At 38.6% G+C, this 16,256-nt stretch overlaps 1 protein-coding gene across 1 annotated transcript in view; it reads left to right on the forward strand.

Moving 5' to 3' along the window:
- Positions 1-16,256, forward strand: part of FGD6 (FYVE, RhoGEF and PH domain containing 6) — a 71,299-nt gene that overhangs the window by 38,487 nt on the left and 16,556 nt on the right. The window contains exons 6-14 of the mRNA XM_071552067.1: positions 1,663-1,814; positions 2,608-2,764; positions 3,429-3,516; positions 8,982-9,032; positions 11,266-11,324; positions 11,447-11,518; positions 12,023-12,091; positions 13,604-13,687; positions 14,787-14,866. Coding sequence (XP_071408168.1) covers positions 1,663-1,814; positions 2,608-2,764; positions 3,429-3,516; positions 8,982-9,032; positions 11,266-11,324; positions 11,447-11,518; positions 12,023-12,091; positions 13,604-13,687; positions 14,787-14,866 — 812 coding nt within the window. The remainder of the gene's footprint in view (positions 1-1,662; positions 1,815-2,607; positions 2,765-3,428; positions 3,517-8,981; positions 9,033-11,265; positions 11,325-11,446; positions 11,519-12,022; positions 12,092-13,603; positions 13,688-14,786; positions 14,867-16,256) is intronic.

Genomic DNA, 16,256 nt, shown 5'->3' on the forward strand with positions numbered 1-16,256 from the left:
AAGCTCTCCAGAATGCCTCATTTGAGCTTTTGCCATTGCACTTCCGTGTATCATTTCAGTGTTAAGCAATGCCCCAGGGTCAGGAAAACCCATAAGATGCAGCTGGTAGTTAACCTATGTGTCACTAGGCTGCATAGAGGATGTAAAACAGAACATTTCCATATGAATAACGCCATCTGTTTTTTAACTTCCTTGCATTTAGTTCTCAGCCTTCCCCAGGCACAGCCAGTGCCCTGTATCTCCTTTCAGTTTCTTGCCAGAACTGCCCAGTCATAGCCTTCATGACCCAGAGGGTCACAAAGCAAAAAGTGTGTCTGGATCTCATGCTGCCTAGAGCTGATGTAATGAGGAGAGAGCAGGGGAAAGTTGAGGTTTGAGTTTGAGGGTCCCTAACTAGTGCCAGATGCTGTACTGATGAGATAGCTAGTAAGACTGGTGTGGTAGACCTGGGGAGAGAGAAAAGGGTTGTTTGGATTCCCCCCACTCCCCACCCACCAACCAAGGACCCTACAGATTTTCAAAGGTAGGTGTGGACCCCATGCACATTTAAAATATAACTCATCATTGTACTTTGAAATATGCTGATGGTCACCTTTTTCAGGATACCTAGAGACTGTGCATGTGCTACCATGTTTCATTAACTACAAACTCAAAAACAGCTATTATGGATTGATTTTCTTTTTTCCACTGTTGCCCAAATTTAAGTGAGACATGGTGATACAGAATGCCACCTAATTTGTATTTTATTTTTTTATCAGTTTAGACAGTGTTATTTTTCAAGTGAAATGCTCTATTACTAACCTTTTTGCAGGTCTTGTTTGCCTGTGAATAGAGAAAATACCTTGTTAATGAATACCAAATTTCCGTCCTAGCCATGCTGACTTGTGTGGGGCCATGATTTTAATTTTGAATAGTTTAATGATTATCAATGAGCACCAGCTCATTCCTGATGAAAGCTAGTTATAGCATAAAAATGCTATAAGATCCTTCAAGAGTAAAGGATTTTCCTTCTCCCTATAAATGTTTTGAAAGTACCAGTGTTTTAATCATTGCTAACATTTGAAATCTCGTAGTTCCCCTATGTGTTGTTATAGTATCTTTTTGTTACATGTTAATTTTCCTGTATATAGGAGAGTTGCTACATAGAGTGTGATCCTATGTTTTGTCCAAGAAGAATGTGCTCCAAAATGGCATTTGTAGGTGATTTATGAACAGTAGTATGATTTTTTAAGCAAGATACTATGATTGTATTAGCTGATAGAAGAGTTTTGCTTTTTGATTTACATATTTGCAAGAAGACACCCAAGGCTGCCGACAACCTTGCAGATCCAAGCTTTGTTTATGCCCCCTTAGTTTCCTCATATGTAATACCAGCACATTTCTTAAGGGTATGTTGTAAAAATAATGACCAACTTCTATATTATGCATACAGAAGCAAGAAAGTAAAGCTCCAGTGTTAAACCAAAGGGATTAAGGCAGTCCCAGGGGAGTAAATTGAAGCTGCAGAGAAACGTAAGCCAGATGGTCCCCGCCTTGGCTTTGGTAATAGGGAGCAGCGCCTGGAATGTCTGCCATGAGAACTCCATTGTGCTCTCTGTGTTGGTGCTTTGAAGGCTGTTCACTCATGGCAAGGGGGGTTCTGTCCCCTTTGTACTCTGGCAGGATTTCCGGGATGCTGTGGCCCATGCCTCTAGGCAGCTTGGAAAGCCAGTGATTGAGGACAGAATCCTGAATCAGATCCTCTACTACCTACCTCAGCTCTACGAACTCAATCGGGACCTCCTGAGGGAACTGGAAGAGCGATTATCTCACTGGTGACTATCAATAAAGGGATACCATTCCTTTGATGTTGAAATTTATCTACAGGGCTTATGTGACTCCATGTGATCATGGCTTGACTTGTTTGTGTATCATATGCCTTCTTAAATGACAAAATTTACTTTGAAAGTATAGGTTATTTTTCATTTAGATATACTTTTTGCCATATAGGTATATCCAGAAAGGTCCAGAAGGCATGCCAATACATTTTTGTAGCAAAGACATTTTTTATTTAAAATTTCATTTTAATTGAATGTTCTGGTTTCTTCATGAATATGGTAAATGCACTGATTTCATTAGGGCAAAGGGAGGCTGTCCTGAAGACTGGTTTGCATTTTAGTGGTAGTTTAGATCTCCTAATCAGAAACAGCACTGACTGACAGCCACAATCACCTTGAAGTCCATTCTCAGTTACACCAGTGGGTGGATCTAAATCAGCACCACAAAACCTACTGACAAAGGCACTGAAATGGGTAAAGACTTGCTGTTCAGTTTGAAGATTCATTTCCTCAGAAATCAACCTTGTACTAAAGTGTTCAAACAGTTCCAGGCTATTTTAAAAAGTCTGTGTATGAAGTGGTTGTCCTCTAACACTTATGTGTTGACATGTGCCTAATAAGGTTTTTCAGAGCAGCTACTGAGATAGGTGCCTATTTGCTGTGCTGTAAGCTTTTTGTTCAGAGCGTAAACTAGCACATCTTAGCTTGAAAGAGAGTTGTTTTGCTGTAGGATTAAGATGTGCACTGTTTTTAGCTCTAATTTCACCTTTATTTTTCTTTCTGTTTCTAGGCTTGAACATCAAAGAATTGCTGATATATTTGTTAAAAAGGGTCCCTACCTAAAGATGTATTCAACTTACATCAAAGAATTTGATAAAAATGTTGCATTATTAGATGAGCATTGTAAGAAGAATGCAGGGTTTGCTTCAGTAGTCAAAGACTTCGAGGTATTGTATTCTATAATACTATAATTCTATAAGACATCCTACTTTTTGGATTTTAGCAGTTGTGATCCTCCATAAGGCTTTAGAAACTATCCTCAATTTGTTTGTGTTTTGGTGGTGGGGTTTTTTTGCTGCAGTCTTGGCTTGAGACAGGAAGAAGACAAGGGGCCTTTTTAAGGACTCGGTGCTTCTGATTCACATTATTTTGAATGCAAACTCCAGCTAATTAGCATTTTTGAAGCATGGATCTTTTAATTCTGTGTTTTCTTTAGAGGTGTGGATAAATGACAACTTCTGCAGTGAGCACTCCTGTCTTCTCTGCCATTTTGCCTAATGAGCAGTGACAGGGGTCACAAAGAAGCATGTTGCCCTTGCCACCCTGTTTCCTTTATTTCTAGGAAGTTTTATGTCTCTTCCTCCTCAGTTAAAGCACCTGTTTTGAATCCACATATGAGCACTTACTGATATCTTTTAACTCATGGTTAATTTTGCACGCAGTCTTCCACAGAGAAATGCTTGCTCTATATTGTGGTGTTTAACACTGTGGTGGTCACACTTCTTAAAGACAAATCTTATCCAATGTAATCAGTAGTTGTTTGTAGGCATGTTTCCTTTTGCTGGAACCTTTGGCTGCCATGGAATTATTTATTTTGCCTGTTTCTTTCAGATGAGCCCCCGCTGTGCTAGTCTGGCCCTCAAGCACTATCTGCTCAAGCCAGTTCAGAGGATTCCCCAGTACAGGCTCCTGTTGACAGGTACAGTCTGAGTTCCTTGGCAGACTTAACAAGCCAGTCATCACACATTCCAGGAAACCTGTTTTCAGCCAGTTCTATCCAAGTTTAAAGTGTGTTTATCTGAACTCAGATATATGAGGCTTTTTTTAAAAACATGAGACGATATATGAAGTTCTTTTTAAAACACAGCATGGGTTTAGAGGCTTTCTTTGTTAATATTGATTGTGATAAGATACATAAACCAGGTGCTAATATTTCTAAAACTGTGGTGTGTTCTGATAGCACATGGACCAGTATGTGGAAAACATGAAACCTGTGGTGGTTTCTGTTTGTTTCTGTGGTAATAGAAGCCTGTAATTTACTTAGAGGGTTGGAACGCTCCTGTTTTGCTTCTGGTTTTACTTTTGAGAGGGTAAGATTGGGTGTTTCTTTTTAATGACCGAAAAAGGCAGTATGGAAAATTGGAGATCAGAGAAGAAAGATGTTGGTGCAACTGTGAACTTCTGTAAGTAGCTTCTCCATTTCCCTTACCTGCAAAATCCATTCTGTTTTAAAGGCAAAACACGTGTTTTTATTGTACATTTACCAGTAAGTTCTTAAGACTTGTTACTGGGCCTTTGTAGGCTGAGGATCTGGTTTGGGACTAGGAAATTTGGGCTCTATACCCTGCTCTGGCCTTGGCATCTTTGGGTGACCTCGAGCAAGTCATCTCCATGATGCAGTGAGGTTTTTTGTCTGTAAGGGGAGAACAGTGACAGAGGCTTCCTTTGTGTTTGAGATATGTTTGGAAATACTTAAGGCATTGTTTTTGAGAGCCATTGCTTCTTGATGAGCCATTTAAAAATAGCCTCTGTTTATGAAGTAACTGCAAAATAAAATGCTCTGTGACCTTTTTTTTTGGCTCTGTAACAGCTCGTTGGCGTTTCCTCAGCAAGTACTTTGACTAGTCATGCTGTGGGAGATACAGATTTATGTGTTATACAGCAGTTACCAAGTTATTGACTGTTTTCATTTTAATAATCTCATAAATTGCACAGGTGTTGAAAAAAAGGGGAAAACTTAAATGGAATACTTTATAGGGGAAAATCTTAATAACTGAGTTGGTGAAATCAAACCAGAAAATTGCATTTGGGGAGCTGCTTTATTTTAAAAGAATACTGACTTTGGGCATGGTATAGGCTTTCTATACACTTCAAAATCAGCAGAGCTTTGAATAGGTTCAGAGGTTTTAATTGAAAAGGCTGAACAGAGGATCAGGATGGAGCAAATGCCATTGTCAATATACACAGCAAAGCAAGAAATGTCAGGGGTGAATGGCACTGAAACAAAACTCAGATGTTGAAGGGGAATTCTTTGTGGTCATTAGCTGTCCCTGTGGCTGGGACAGGCTGTCTTAGACCTTAAAAGAACTCATTCTGTGTTTATGGGGGTTTACTGTGGTTATCTACCATCTGCAGACCTTACTGTGGCTGCCCAGCTTTAATTACACCTGCAGATGCTGTTGAAAGGAATGGCATTGCCATGCTGGTGGTGGAGTTGAAAAAGTAATTTTCTCTTGTTCTGTGTGAGCAATAAAAGAAGTCAGACCAAGAATTTAATTATGATGGGGCTGTAGAATGTTATTTTGGATCTGTTTAATTTTCAGCCTGTTCAATCTATTGTGAATGTCTGTTGTTCTTGAGATTCTCACTCTTCCATGCCTCTGTGGATGACCCATCAGCTTTGTTCCCTTCCAACAGCTCTGTGTAATATTGAGCAATGCCATTATAAACTTGTGCTATATGAACATCTGGGGGAGATGCAAAACACTCCTATCTCTGTTGTTGCAGTGGGTGAGATGCAGTGATATAGCAGCTGCCCAGGCCGAAGGCAGGGGGAACTGTGGGGATGAGGGTGAGAGCAGGGGAGTGAAAATAATCCAGGAAATGAAGCTGTCAGGCCTGAGTCAGCAGGGATTTCTTCCTATTTAGATGGTCTGTGTCAGTGGGACAGCTTTGTACCAGGGACCTGCTGCTACTCAGTCACATCACAAGATTGTTGCTGTGCTTTGAAGTGGAGTAACTTCTGTGCTAACACAAGCAGGAGCAGGTGGGCTCATAAATCAGCCAAGGAAAGGCACAGCTCAGCAGTGTTTCACTTTAATTATACAGCTTCTCCAGTCCAGTAAGTGGACTTCCACTTCCTTACATAATGGCCTCAAGCTCTATACAGCAAATATCAGATGGGGTTTTGGGGAGGTTAATTAGAGACCTCTGATTTCTCATCAAAATGAAGGAGAGGTGATTCTCCAAAAACCTCGTCTTAAAATAGATGACTTTAGACTGTGTTATATGAGCAGGCTCTTGATTGCTGTAGGATAAGCCTCTATCCTCTTTTTCCCAACAGAAGGTTGGCAGAAAGAGTGTCTTTTATTATCCTTAACTGGGATATAGTGAGGAAAGGGGGATGAAGAATAAGCTTTGAGCAGACTGCTGCTTTGCAGGTTGGAAATAGAGTTGTCAGACTCAAGCCCAGTTATGTGCGGGGGAAAATCACTTTGAATTTAATTTAGTTAAATTAGGCAACCCGAGAGAAAAAGTAGTTAATGAAGCGTAAGATAATTTTAAACAGGAAAAGTGGTGATAGTCGCTGCCCCCCAGCAAGAAGAAAGAATTGCTGGCTGCTGACAGGTAGAAGCAGAACATAAGGAAATTTTGTTCATCACAAAAAACAGTACTTATGTGCTTTTGTGTTGATTTTTGTTTGGTTTTGAGGTATCCAGCAGAATTAGGAATTTCTGAAGGTATGGTTAAGTTAATTCTAGTCTGAACAACTAGAGCACACTTCAGAGAGGAACATTTTTTTAGCAAAAACAGTAGATGCCATTTCACCTTAATACCTGACTTCTGTATTTATTTTATCTAGGAATATTTTTGCAAAATTTTTACTGTAATGTTTTTCATGTCTGTGAAATAGGCTTGCCTGCATAGTTTATGCCAGCACCTCCAGAAAGTTGTTGCAAGCAGAGAATTTCCAGTGTTTATTCACAGAAGAGACTAAAAATAATCTATTCAGATGCTTCTCTGAAGCTGTTTTAGCTATGAACTGAGCTCCACTTACCAGATACACAGAAAGAGTACTAAGATAAAAATAATCTATTTATTGCTTTCGGGATTTTACAGTTAAAAATTTTGTCTGCTCCAGTCTTGCAATACAAAAGCTGTAGAATTTTAAATGGATGCAGTTATGTTAAAATCTTTGATTTTCTCTTACTCACTGATGATAGAATTTAAAATGCAGGAATATACCATCCAAAATGTTTTCGAGTGATGTAAAGTGTTGTTTTGGGGAACATGTCATAAAGCATGATTATGGAAAGAAATAATCAGTTCCCATCTTGGGTCTCTGGTTTTAAGTTTTCACTGCACTTACTTTGGATAGTAAATTGGATGTCTCCATGTACTAGGGACAGTGTCTTAGAGAGCCAGCTGTAGATTTGCAGATGAGGAAAATATACCGACCTTACCTCTTGTTCCCAGCCTGTAGAGGTGAGTGTGTGGTTGGCAGGTTTTATTTTTAGTTTTGTAGAAAGAACTTGATCATACCTTTAAGGACTCATTCTTTATATTGGGAGATTCCCACTGGAGTTCTTTGTGCTGGCTCCAATGAAGATCAAGTTGCAATTTTAAAGTTTTAATTTGTTAGCTTTGTGGTGGAGTCCCCAGGAATGCTCTGCCTCTGGCACAGCTCCAGCTTGAGAGTGCACCCATCTGCAGGCGGGGCAGGAGAGGATGGCTGGTGTTCTATCTGTGACAGGTTCCTGCAGGTTAAACCAAGTTAAAAACAGTGTGAACTCTTCTCAGTTGCTTTCAAAATACCTCCTGTTATTCTTTTTTTATCTCACACGAGCGTCTTCCCAGCAGAACCTGAAGTGAAGCAAGGTTAACTTTTTTTTTAGCAGTATGTATGTCCCCCTAAATATTGTGCTGGAATGTCTGGTAGCTACTGCAGCATGAGATCTTGAGGGATGAAGTATAGCTGGAGGAGTTTTAGTGCCATGTCAGACTTGTCTTGAAAGATCACACATTATCCAGGGCCTGCTAAAGATCAGGCAGAGCTCTGAGGAGAGCAGATAACTGTGGGTGTTCCCTGGCTCAGCCAGCCAGATCTCCCAGTGCTCCCTCCACGCCTCCCAGCTGGTTCCTCTTCCTTCACCCCAACCTTTTCTTCATGCTTCTCCTTGGATCCTCCCTTAGGTCTCTGCCAAAAAACAAAGTTTCAGTGCCAAATGTTCCTCTTCCTGTAGTTCTATTTTTCTCAAAACTTTCATTAACTGTGACAGGTTCTCTCACTCTTTGTAGCAATTCTACTGCAGAAACGTGTTTCATAATTCCCTTTTAATTTTGTGCATAAGGATAAGATTACAATACACTGAGCAGTCTCTGAGGGGCATGCATGAAGCAAGACATGTTACGAAGGCAGGAACAATTGGCTCCTGATCCTTTTTGAATAAAAGAATGAATTTGGGCAGGGCAAGCATGTGGGAATTGAATTATTTCACTCCTACATGAAACTTGTACAACTGTGAAGCTAAAATTGAATGCTGGATAGATTACATATAGTTAGTTTTCAGTAGATCTGATAGAATCTTAATACCTCATTTCAAAGGTAATTATAAATCAGTATTTGTTGCTTTTATCAACCTGTGTTCTGTATTGCTATCAGCATATATTTCTTTGAATGTTTCTGGTTTGGTTTCTTTCAATTTTAAGCAATTCAAAGTTGTAGCATATAGAGAATAGATGGTTGACATTTACTGAAGATATATATTAGTCTTTGAGAGGGTATTGCCCTTTTTGATGAACTAGACACTTGACCAGGGAATGGAAGCTCAAAGGGGATGTTTTCTTGTGTAGTCATACATTTGGAGTTAATTTTAAACACTAAATAAAATAGATTTTAAAACAACCAAGACTTTAATGGATTGAGGGTGCCATCTCGTGGTTGAACTACATTTATAGTTGAAACCCAAAAATGCCTATTTGAACATGGAGGGACGTATACTATTTTTATTACTGAGAAATATTAATGATAATCAGATCTTCTGTAATGGACTACTTTTTTATTAGCTTCTATAAGCAAGTTAGGTGCTCAGGCAAGTATCTATAACCTTCAAAATTTTTTGCTTCAGCTTAAATGTAACTGATTGCACTTATGTATTTACTTTTCACTTGCTTGTTTTATTCTGGAATAATATATACAACTTATTGTTATTGGAGAAGGCCACTGTTCCAATAGCCATCCCTTCACTGAGCAAATACAAAGATATACTTTCTTTATGGCAATGATGTGTTTCGCTTTGTTACTACTTCAACAGATTAGGTAGTAGATCTTTGGCATAGATCTGCCTGAAAAGCAGATTTCCAGGGAAAAGGTGGTTTTACTACTTTGCAGTGTTGTTTTTTTATTTAACAAAACTATCTCTATATTATTTTTTCTTTATACAGATTATTTAAAGAATCTTTTAGAAGAATCTGCAGACTATAGGGATACTCAAGGTAAATGTCTCTAAAGAAAAAACCTCATGTACTTATGATAATATTCCCAGATTTTAAGTGCGTGCAAAATGCTAAGTCGGTAATAGAAATGTTTCCTATTTAGTTCTAGGTTTCTCAGCAGAGCAACTAAAAGATTGCAAGCTTGTGTTTCAAAAATGTTTGGAGCTGACAGTCATATCAGCTCACCCTCCAGTTGAAACCAAGAGATAAGAATGAAGTTTCACAGGCAGCTTAAACAGATATTTTGGGCACTGCTATTGAAAGAGACAGTCCTGTTTCTGTAGACCTTTCATGATAGGCAGCTTGCCTACCTGCTGCTCTCTCCAACTATGAGCCTTTCTGGCCTTCTTCTCTCTTGGTGCCAGAACAAGCATTCATTTGGCAGGAGTGAACAAGATCAAGGAGCTGCCTTGAGTTATACTTAACCTGAGGAGTTCTCCAGTTTGACTTGTCAGAAGTTGCACAAACACATGGGACTTACAAAAGTTTTCCTGCATGTGGGGGAGAAAGGAGATCAAAGGAAATGAGCAGGAATAGTTGGTAATGAAGAGGACAGGACCACATGTTTCAGAGTAGTGTGGAATTAAACTGGTTTAACTGAAGCATATCAATGCAATGCACATTCAGCCTGTTTCCTTCTGCAGTGTGTGCCTCAGCAGTACAAAAATACTCCCAGTTGATGTTTCCATTTCATTTGCATGAGACCCTGTCACTTACTTTACTCTTTAGTGACATTTGTGCAAGCCCATTACCTTTAGGAGTGTTGTGCAGTTGTAGTGGATTGGACTTCAATGTGTGCCTTCAATGCACTGAGCCAAGTGTAAGTGTAAGTGGCTCTGAGATCCTGGAACTTTCCTTTCAATAACCAGCAAATTTCTAATTTCCTCTAAAATTCTTCAATCTTTCTTGAAGTCAATGAGTAAAATTTTAGGTTTTTATAGATATAGTAACTGATAGATGAAGAAAAGTATAACAGAAAGAATCAGGTACTTGTTTCTGTCTTCATGAATTTAGCTAAATTTTCCTTCATCACATTCAATGCAAGCTGGGAACTGGGGAGTGATTGGCATGAAGCAACACAACATTTCCTACTAGGAGATCACCAGCTATTTTTCAGCAGGCTCAGATGATGCCATGACATCTACATCTGAACTTAAATTTTGATCAAATGCTTGATATCTGCTTTGTATTTTAACTATTTGACTCCTGTGCTTGCATTGTTTTGGTTCATGAAAATCTTGTGCAAAAATTCTCCTTAGATTGACTTAGGATGAGCTTTTTGTTCACATCTGTTTAGTTTCTTATGGCTTCATGACCTTCTGAACCTTTCAGTTTAGAAAGTTGTACCTTTTAATATGCTTTCCTTCTGAATATAACTCAACAAGGGGAGTATATGTGCTCTACAGTACTTTAATCATTACCTGGAAAAAAGCCCTAAGGCTCTGGTTTTACCTAGTTTGATAGGCTTCTCTGGGGACTTCTAAGCAAATGTAGTTCCTTTCTTTGAAGTGCCTGACTGTACTTAATTAGTCAGAAGGTGCCAAATGTTTTAGAGATGGATCCTTGGACTCAACACTCACTACATTCACATAATCATTTTATATAACTGCTTTTTGCACTTACACCTTAGCATATATTACAGTTAAGTTGCAGGTTGTTAAATATCAGTACTTAATAAAATTCCTTATCTTTGGTAACTCTTTTTCAGAGAATTTTTTTCCTTCTGGTATTAAAAGTTTGAAATTTAGAAATTTGAATTTTATAGTGTTATCTTGAGGTGAAGCAAAACTAAAGGTAAGAGAAAGAAATGGCAAAGATTTGTATAATTTTTCTAGGTAGTCTTCCATGACTGGCACTGGCAACAGTTGGGTAAAATGGAACAAACTTAGTCTCTACATGGTCTCCGTTAAAATGTTGTTTAACTTTTCTGCTCTAAGTAGAGTAAGTAATTTGTTATGTGAAAACTGGAATTTAATTTTGCTTGTGGACTGTTTTGGTCAGCTGTAAGAAATAATTGACACTGTTTGCTGAAGCAATGACTCATTAGGACATACTTATTAAACTATGGTCCAAAGACTCTGGGATTTATGGGAAGTGCTCCTGAATGCAGTGACTGTACAATCAGATCCTTAAATCTTGAAATAATGTGGAAATGCAGTATTGTACCTGTGCTTTACGTAATTCTAATGCTAACTGGTCTGTATAACCAAAGCATCATTCCTTCATCCTTCAGATGCTTTAGCTGTTGTCATAGAAGTTGCAAACCACGCCAATGACATCATGAAGCAGGGAGTAAGTATTTTGACTTATGAATCTGATTGAGTAAAGCTTTTTTCCTCTCTCTATTTTTTCTTAAAAAAAAAAGGTCACGGATGCAAGGGTAAGTATTTACCTTCTGCTTTTTCTTCTCACAGGATAATTTTCAGAAACTCATGCAGATCCAATACAGCCTGAATGGACACCATGAGATTGTACAGCCGGGAAGGGTAGGTCCTCCAGATGGCATTCAGCAGATTGCAGTAAAGTGCAGCACAGATGATATGCAAGCAAAGGACTGAAGCTGGCATATACCAAGAAGAAAAATGGTTCATTGCTTTATTATTGGGTTCTAACTGAAGAGGCAGTCAAATGAATACTGCCTTTCCATATGTGTGGGGTTTTTTTTAGTCATTTGTCTGATGAAAACTTAGGATTTTTAGAATATGATTCCTTGCCAGATCTCGCAGGCAGGTTTTTGTTCTCAGGCTTAACCTTGTATTTGTCATGGTTTCAAGTGCAGTATGGAAAACTGTAGTGCAGTCATTCGCACTCACTTTTAGAGAAACCTATAGATAAACAATTTTTCTCAGAAAAGGAATCTTGAATCCCAAAACTTCTGCAGCACTGGTGTAGTAATAATAATAATAATCATAATAGTGATGAAAAAGTCAGCTCATTTGTATGGCTTGTGCCCTAAAAAGCTAGATTTTGAATTTGTTTTAATTTACTAGGTCTTTCTGAAAGAGGGAACACTGATGAAGCTGTCACGGAAGGTCATGCAGCCGCGAATGTTTTTTCTGGTAAGAAGTTGTATATGTAGCTGTGTGTCTCCTACTAGTGTAATTCTAGGTGCTTGAAACATACATTGCAAACACAAGCCACTAATAACTGCAGGTTAGTTCTAATTTAGAGATCTCATCTGTGGCATATGTACTAATTTTAGTAGAAAACCATTTCTCACTAAAATGTACCATTTTGAACAAAGTTTATTTAAAATTTGAGAGCTTTTATGAGAAGACATTATCTGTGGTAGTGTGGAAGCAAACATGCTCTATCCCACTTAGCTATACCAGCTATACCAGATCTTAAAACCCCCTCCCTTTTCCTTCTCCTCTCTCCTTCCCCTTACAAGAGCTCCTGTGCATCCTGAGCAGAGCACTGGGGTGGAAGTTAAGTACTGGGTTCTCTTCCTGTCTCTGCTAATGCTTTGTTTTGAAACTTCTGTGTATCTCTGAAGTTTCTGTTTCCACTTGAACCTTTTGTTTAACTCTTCTATTTAGACAGTAAAGCAGTTGTTCCCATGTGCAATTTATGGCATTACTGGTCCGTAGTCCTGGCTGAAATCTTTCTTGCAGTTACTGTAGCATAAATAAATATTTCTCTAGGCAGTTATGGAGTATGTATTATATCAGTTATGGTAATACCCTCAAAAATCTATCTTGAGCTGAACTTCACAAATTAGATGTTGCTAATTTGAGTGTCTCTGGCTTGGATTTTGTTTACTTTGTTTTTTGGGGCAATGGTTGTTTTTTTTTTATTTGGTAGGGGTGGTTTAGATATAAATGGTACAGGCTGGTGTTTGTATCTTTAAACACTTGTGCAGTGATTTTTCCATCAATCACATTGTGAAGACTTAGTAAGGCTGCTGAAACATTTAGTTATTTTGCAAAGGACCTCATAGCAAAAACTTATGACACACTTCAGGCTTTGCTGTCTGTTTCTGTGCAGTAAATGAAGTTTGCATCCATGGGTTGAACAGCACAGAAAAAAAAAAAGTCTTAGTAACTGTTCAGTAAATGCATTGAATGAATCTGAGTCTGGTAGAACAGGAAATAAACAGTAGATGCACTTTAAACTGGTAAAATTCACATGGTGAGTATGATTAAATTTGTCCTTTTAATAATAAATTGCTCATCTCTATTCTGCCATCTCCAAGTTTCTGGATTGTTTTGATTTGTTTGAATGGTTATTTCTAATATCACTTTAAAGTAGTTTGCTGTACTATATGGCTGTGTACATGAGAAACATTTTTGTCCCTTTTGGCAGCCTGTTCTTTGACATCCGTGTACTGTTTGCTCATGTGCCAAATGTATATTTACATAAGGAGGATATAAATAGATACCTATTGTTATCTAATTCATACATGAAAATGTTTCTTGGATTCTAAAGTGAAATAATAGGAAGTAGAGGATGCCCTTCTGGACAGTTGATGTCAGTGCTGTAGGAGTTCCATACTTCCAGTAAAATGCATCTGAAATTACCTGTCTTTTAACAGTCTTTAGTCACTAAAAAGCATTGCTTCTGTATTGCAGTTCAATGATGCCCTGTTGTATACTACTCCAGTTCAGTCAGGGATGTATAAACTCAACAATATGCTGTCGTTGGCTGGAATGAAGGTGAGTCACTTGTTAAAATGAGTTTTTCTTCAAATCTACCTAAATTCAGGCTTCAAGTTTTCAAAACACACCTATGTTTAGTGTTGGCAAGAGATATTAAATATACTTATGTTCCAGAGCAATCCTACAGGGTTAACATTGCTTGTATAAAATGGCCAGAGAGTTTGCTATCTGAGTTTCCCTAGAAACCTCTGCCCCAAGATCATCTGGGCTGCATTTCATGCAGTGTTGTCTGAAATAGTCTGTCTACTTATTTTTTTGTATTGTACTTTGTTTAGACTGCCTCACTTTTGCCTTTTAACTGCTTTTTTCTGCCCACACCCAGAGATTAGGCATGGTTGCCTGATAAGCTCCTGGTGGATCAAATCTCTGTAGTTCATAGAGATTTGCTAGCTGTGAGGGAAGATAAGGCTTTTGATTCTGACCCCTTGTGAAAAGCATCAAAGTGAAGCCCTGAGCCCCACTTGATAGTGATAAGGGACTTGCACACAGCCTCTGACATGACAGTTAGTGGGAATAACAAGCCATTGCCTTGGGAATCACCATCTCTGCTTCTGTCATTAAAAACAATCACCAAGTCCAGCTGCGGTGCAGAACTGGTGCCCAGGTCCAGGCTTTCACAGGCAGAGCTGCAAAATTTCCTTTGTCAGCACATGTCTTGTGGTGGCTCAGAACCACTCTCAACTTTTAAACTCCTCACGTTTAAAACTTGGTAGCTCAGAAGGATCAACAAGGTGCTGCAGGCCTTGCCCACTCTGTGTGCACCATCTTGTCCTGCAGCAGCTGCAGTGCCTGGTTTTGCCCAGTTGCAGGAGATGCTTATTGGGCAACCTGCACAGTGAAGGTGTCTGACAGCTTCATTCCCCTGCATGTGTTCAGTGTTTTTATGAAGCCACAGTGAAATAAAATGATGGGCTGCTTGTCATCTTAGTGTAGCTGGGCCCTCTGGACTGGTGTATGAGCTCCTACTTTGGAGTATTTTCTCTCCAACGTACCCCTCCTGCAATAAAAATGTAAGAGATTTTAAAGGAAGTAAAACTAAAGCAACAACAAAAGTACCATTTCAGTTTGAATGTGAAGTTTTCTCTCTTGGCTGAAGGTTAAAAAGCCAACCCAGGAAGCCTATCAGAATGAACTGAACATTGAAAGTGTAGAGAGATCCTTCATTCTTTCAGCGAGGTAAGTTTTTGAAATGAATAATGATTTTAAAACTATGTGATTTCAAACAGGCCACACAAGCTTTTTATAGCTTGTTTTGCGCTTCTGTAATGAAAAGTTACCCTTGGCTAGAGTGACTATAGAATAGAGGGAATCAGTTAATCAGAGTGAATAAAACCCTTGCTTGCTTTCTCTTTTTCAGCTTAGCTACACCTTCAGAAACTTCAAGTAAATTGAAGTATTATCCTTGCTCTGCCTTTCTTTGAGAGGGTTTCAATTCAATTAATTTTAGGCTTTCCTTTTCAGTATTATTTTTGTTTTTCCAGAGTTACTGATATGCTCTGTCACTGCATTAACAGGACAGGATATGAAGCATGACAATAAATGTTAGGTATTATTTGTAACTTATATAAATTGGAAGAAGTAATCCTGTTCTTTTAGCTAAAATGACAGTGCAATTGAAACAAGAAATGGACCTCATGAACCTGAAATTATGGAAATGGCCAAGTTCTCCATTTAGCAGCAAAAGGATACATGGCCACTAAATTGGAGCAGCTCTGGTCACCTTCACCAATATGCCTTTAGCAAATGCCTGGTTTTGTGGATTGTTCTTTTTACTGTGCTTGAGTTGAAGTTTTATATGTTCTGACATTTGTAACAGTGCTGATACCAATGAAGAAAGACGTGCTTTCTCTTTTGTTTAGCAAAGCTGAGCAAGGGCAGACTCCTGCTTTTTGTGTGACTGTGTAAACACTGACAGGAGAATGCCTGCACAGAGATAGCAGTATCTGTAGCTGAGGGGTAGACCAAGGTTAACATTATCAAAATAGCCAAAGGAAGTAGCTCAGTTGCCTGAGCAGTAGTTATTTGTAATAACACACTTGAAATGAGTAGTTTTTTGTATTTCTTCAGTAAATTTAAATGTTTCTTATAGTTCTTCTGCACACTTGGGGAAAAAAAGATGCATTTCACAGTTTAGGATATGATTCTGCTCCAGTATCATATGAGCACGTCTGTGCTGCTTAAGTGCCATGGAGTCTGGATGTCACAGAGATACGTGAAGACATATGGGATAGGAGTAGGCAATGTGGATTTATCTCTTCTTGACTTGAAACAGCATTTCACTTTTACTCAGTTGTTTTAAAAATGGTCAAAAAATCATTGGAACTTATGAAAATATTATCATCTTGAAATACAAGCTATGTATTTTCCAAAAAACAGGATAGACTTGTCTTTTTGAGGAACTGACTGAGTGGTAGATTAAAAGCAACTCCTGTGACATATGTGCTGGTCCATAGGGAAAACCCCCTATATATAACATTTCATCAAATTCAGCATGGTTTGTGACATGTTTTTGTCTTGACCTTGAAATTGCTGTAAGGCTGCTCTGATTTGCTTTTTCTTTTTTAGT

The sequence above is a fragment of the Pithys albifrons genome, chromosome 3 (genome assembly GCF_047495875.1).
Source record: "Pithys albifrons albifrons isolate INPA30051 chromosome 3, PitAlb_v1, whole genome shotgun sequence".
Classification (NCBI taxonomy): domain Eukaryota; kingdom Metazoa; phylum Chordata; class Aves; order Passeriformes; family Thamnophilidae; genus Pithys; species Pithys albifrons.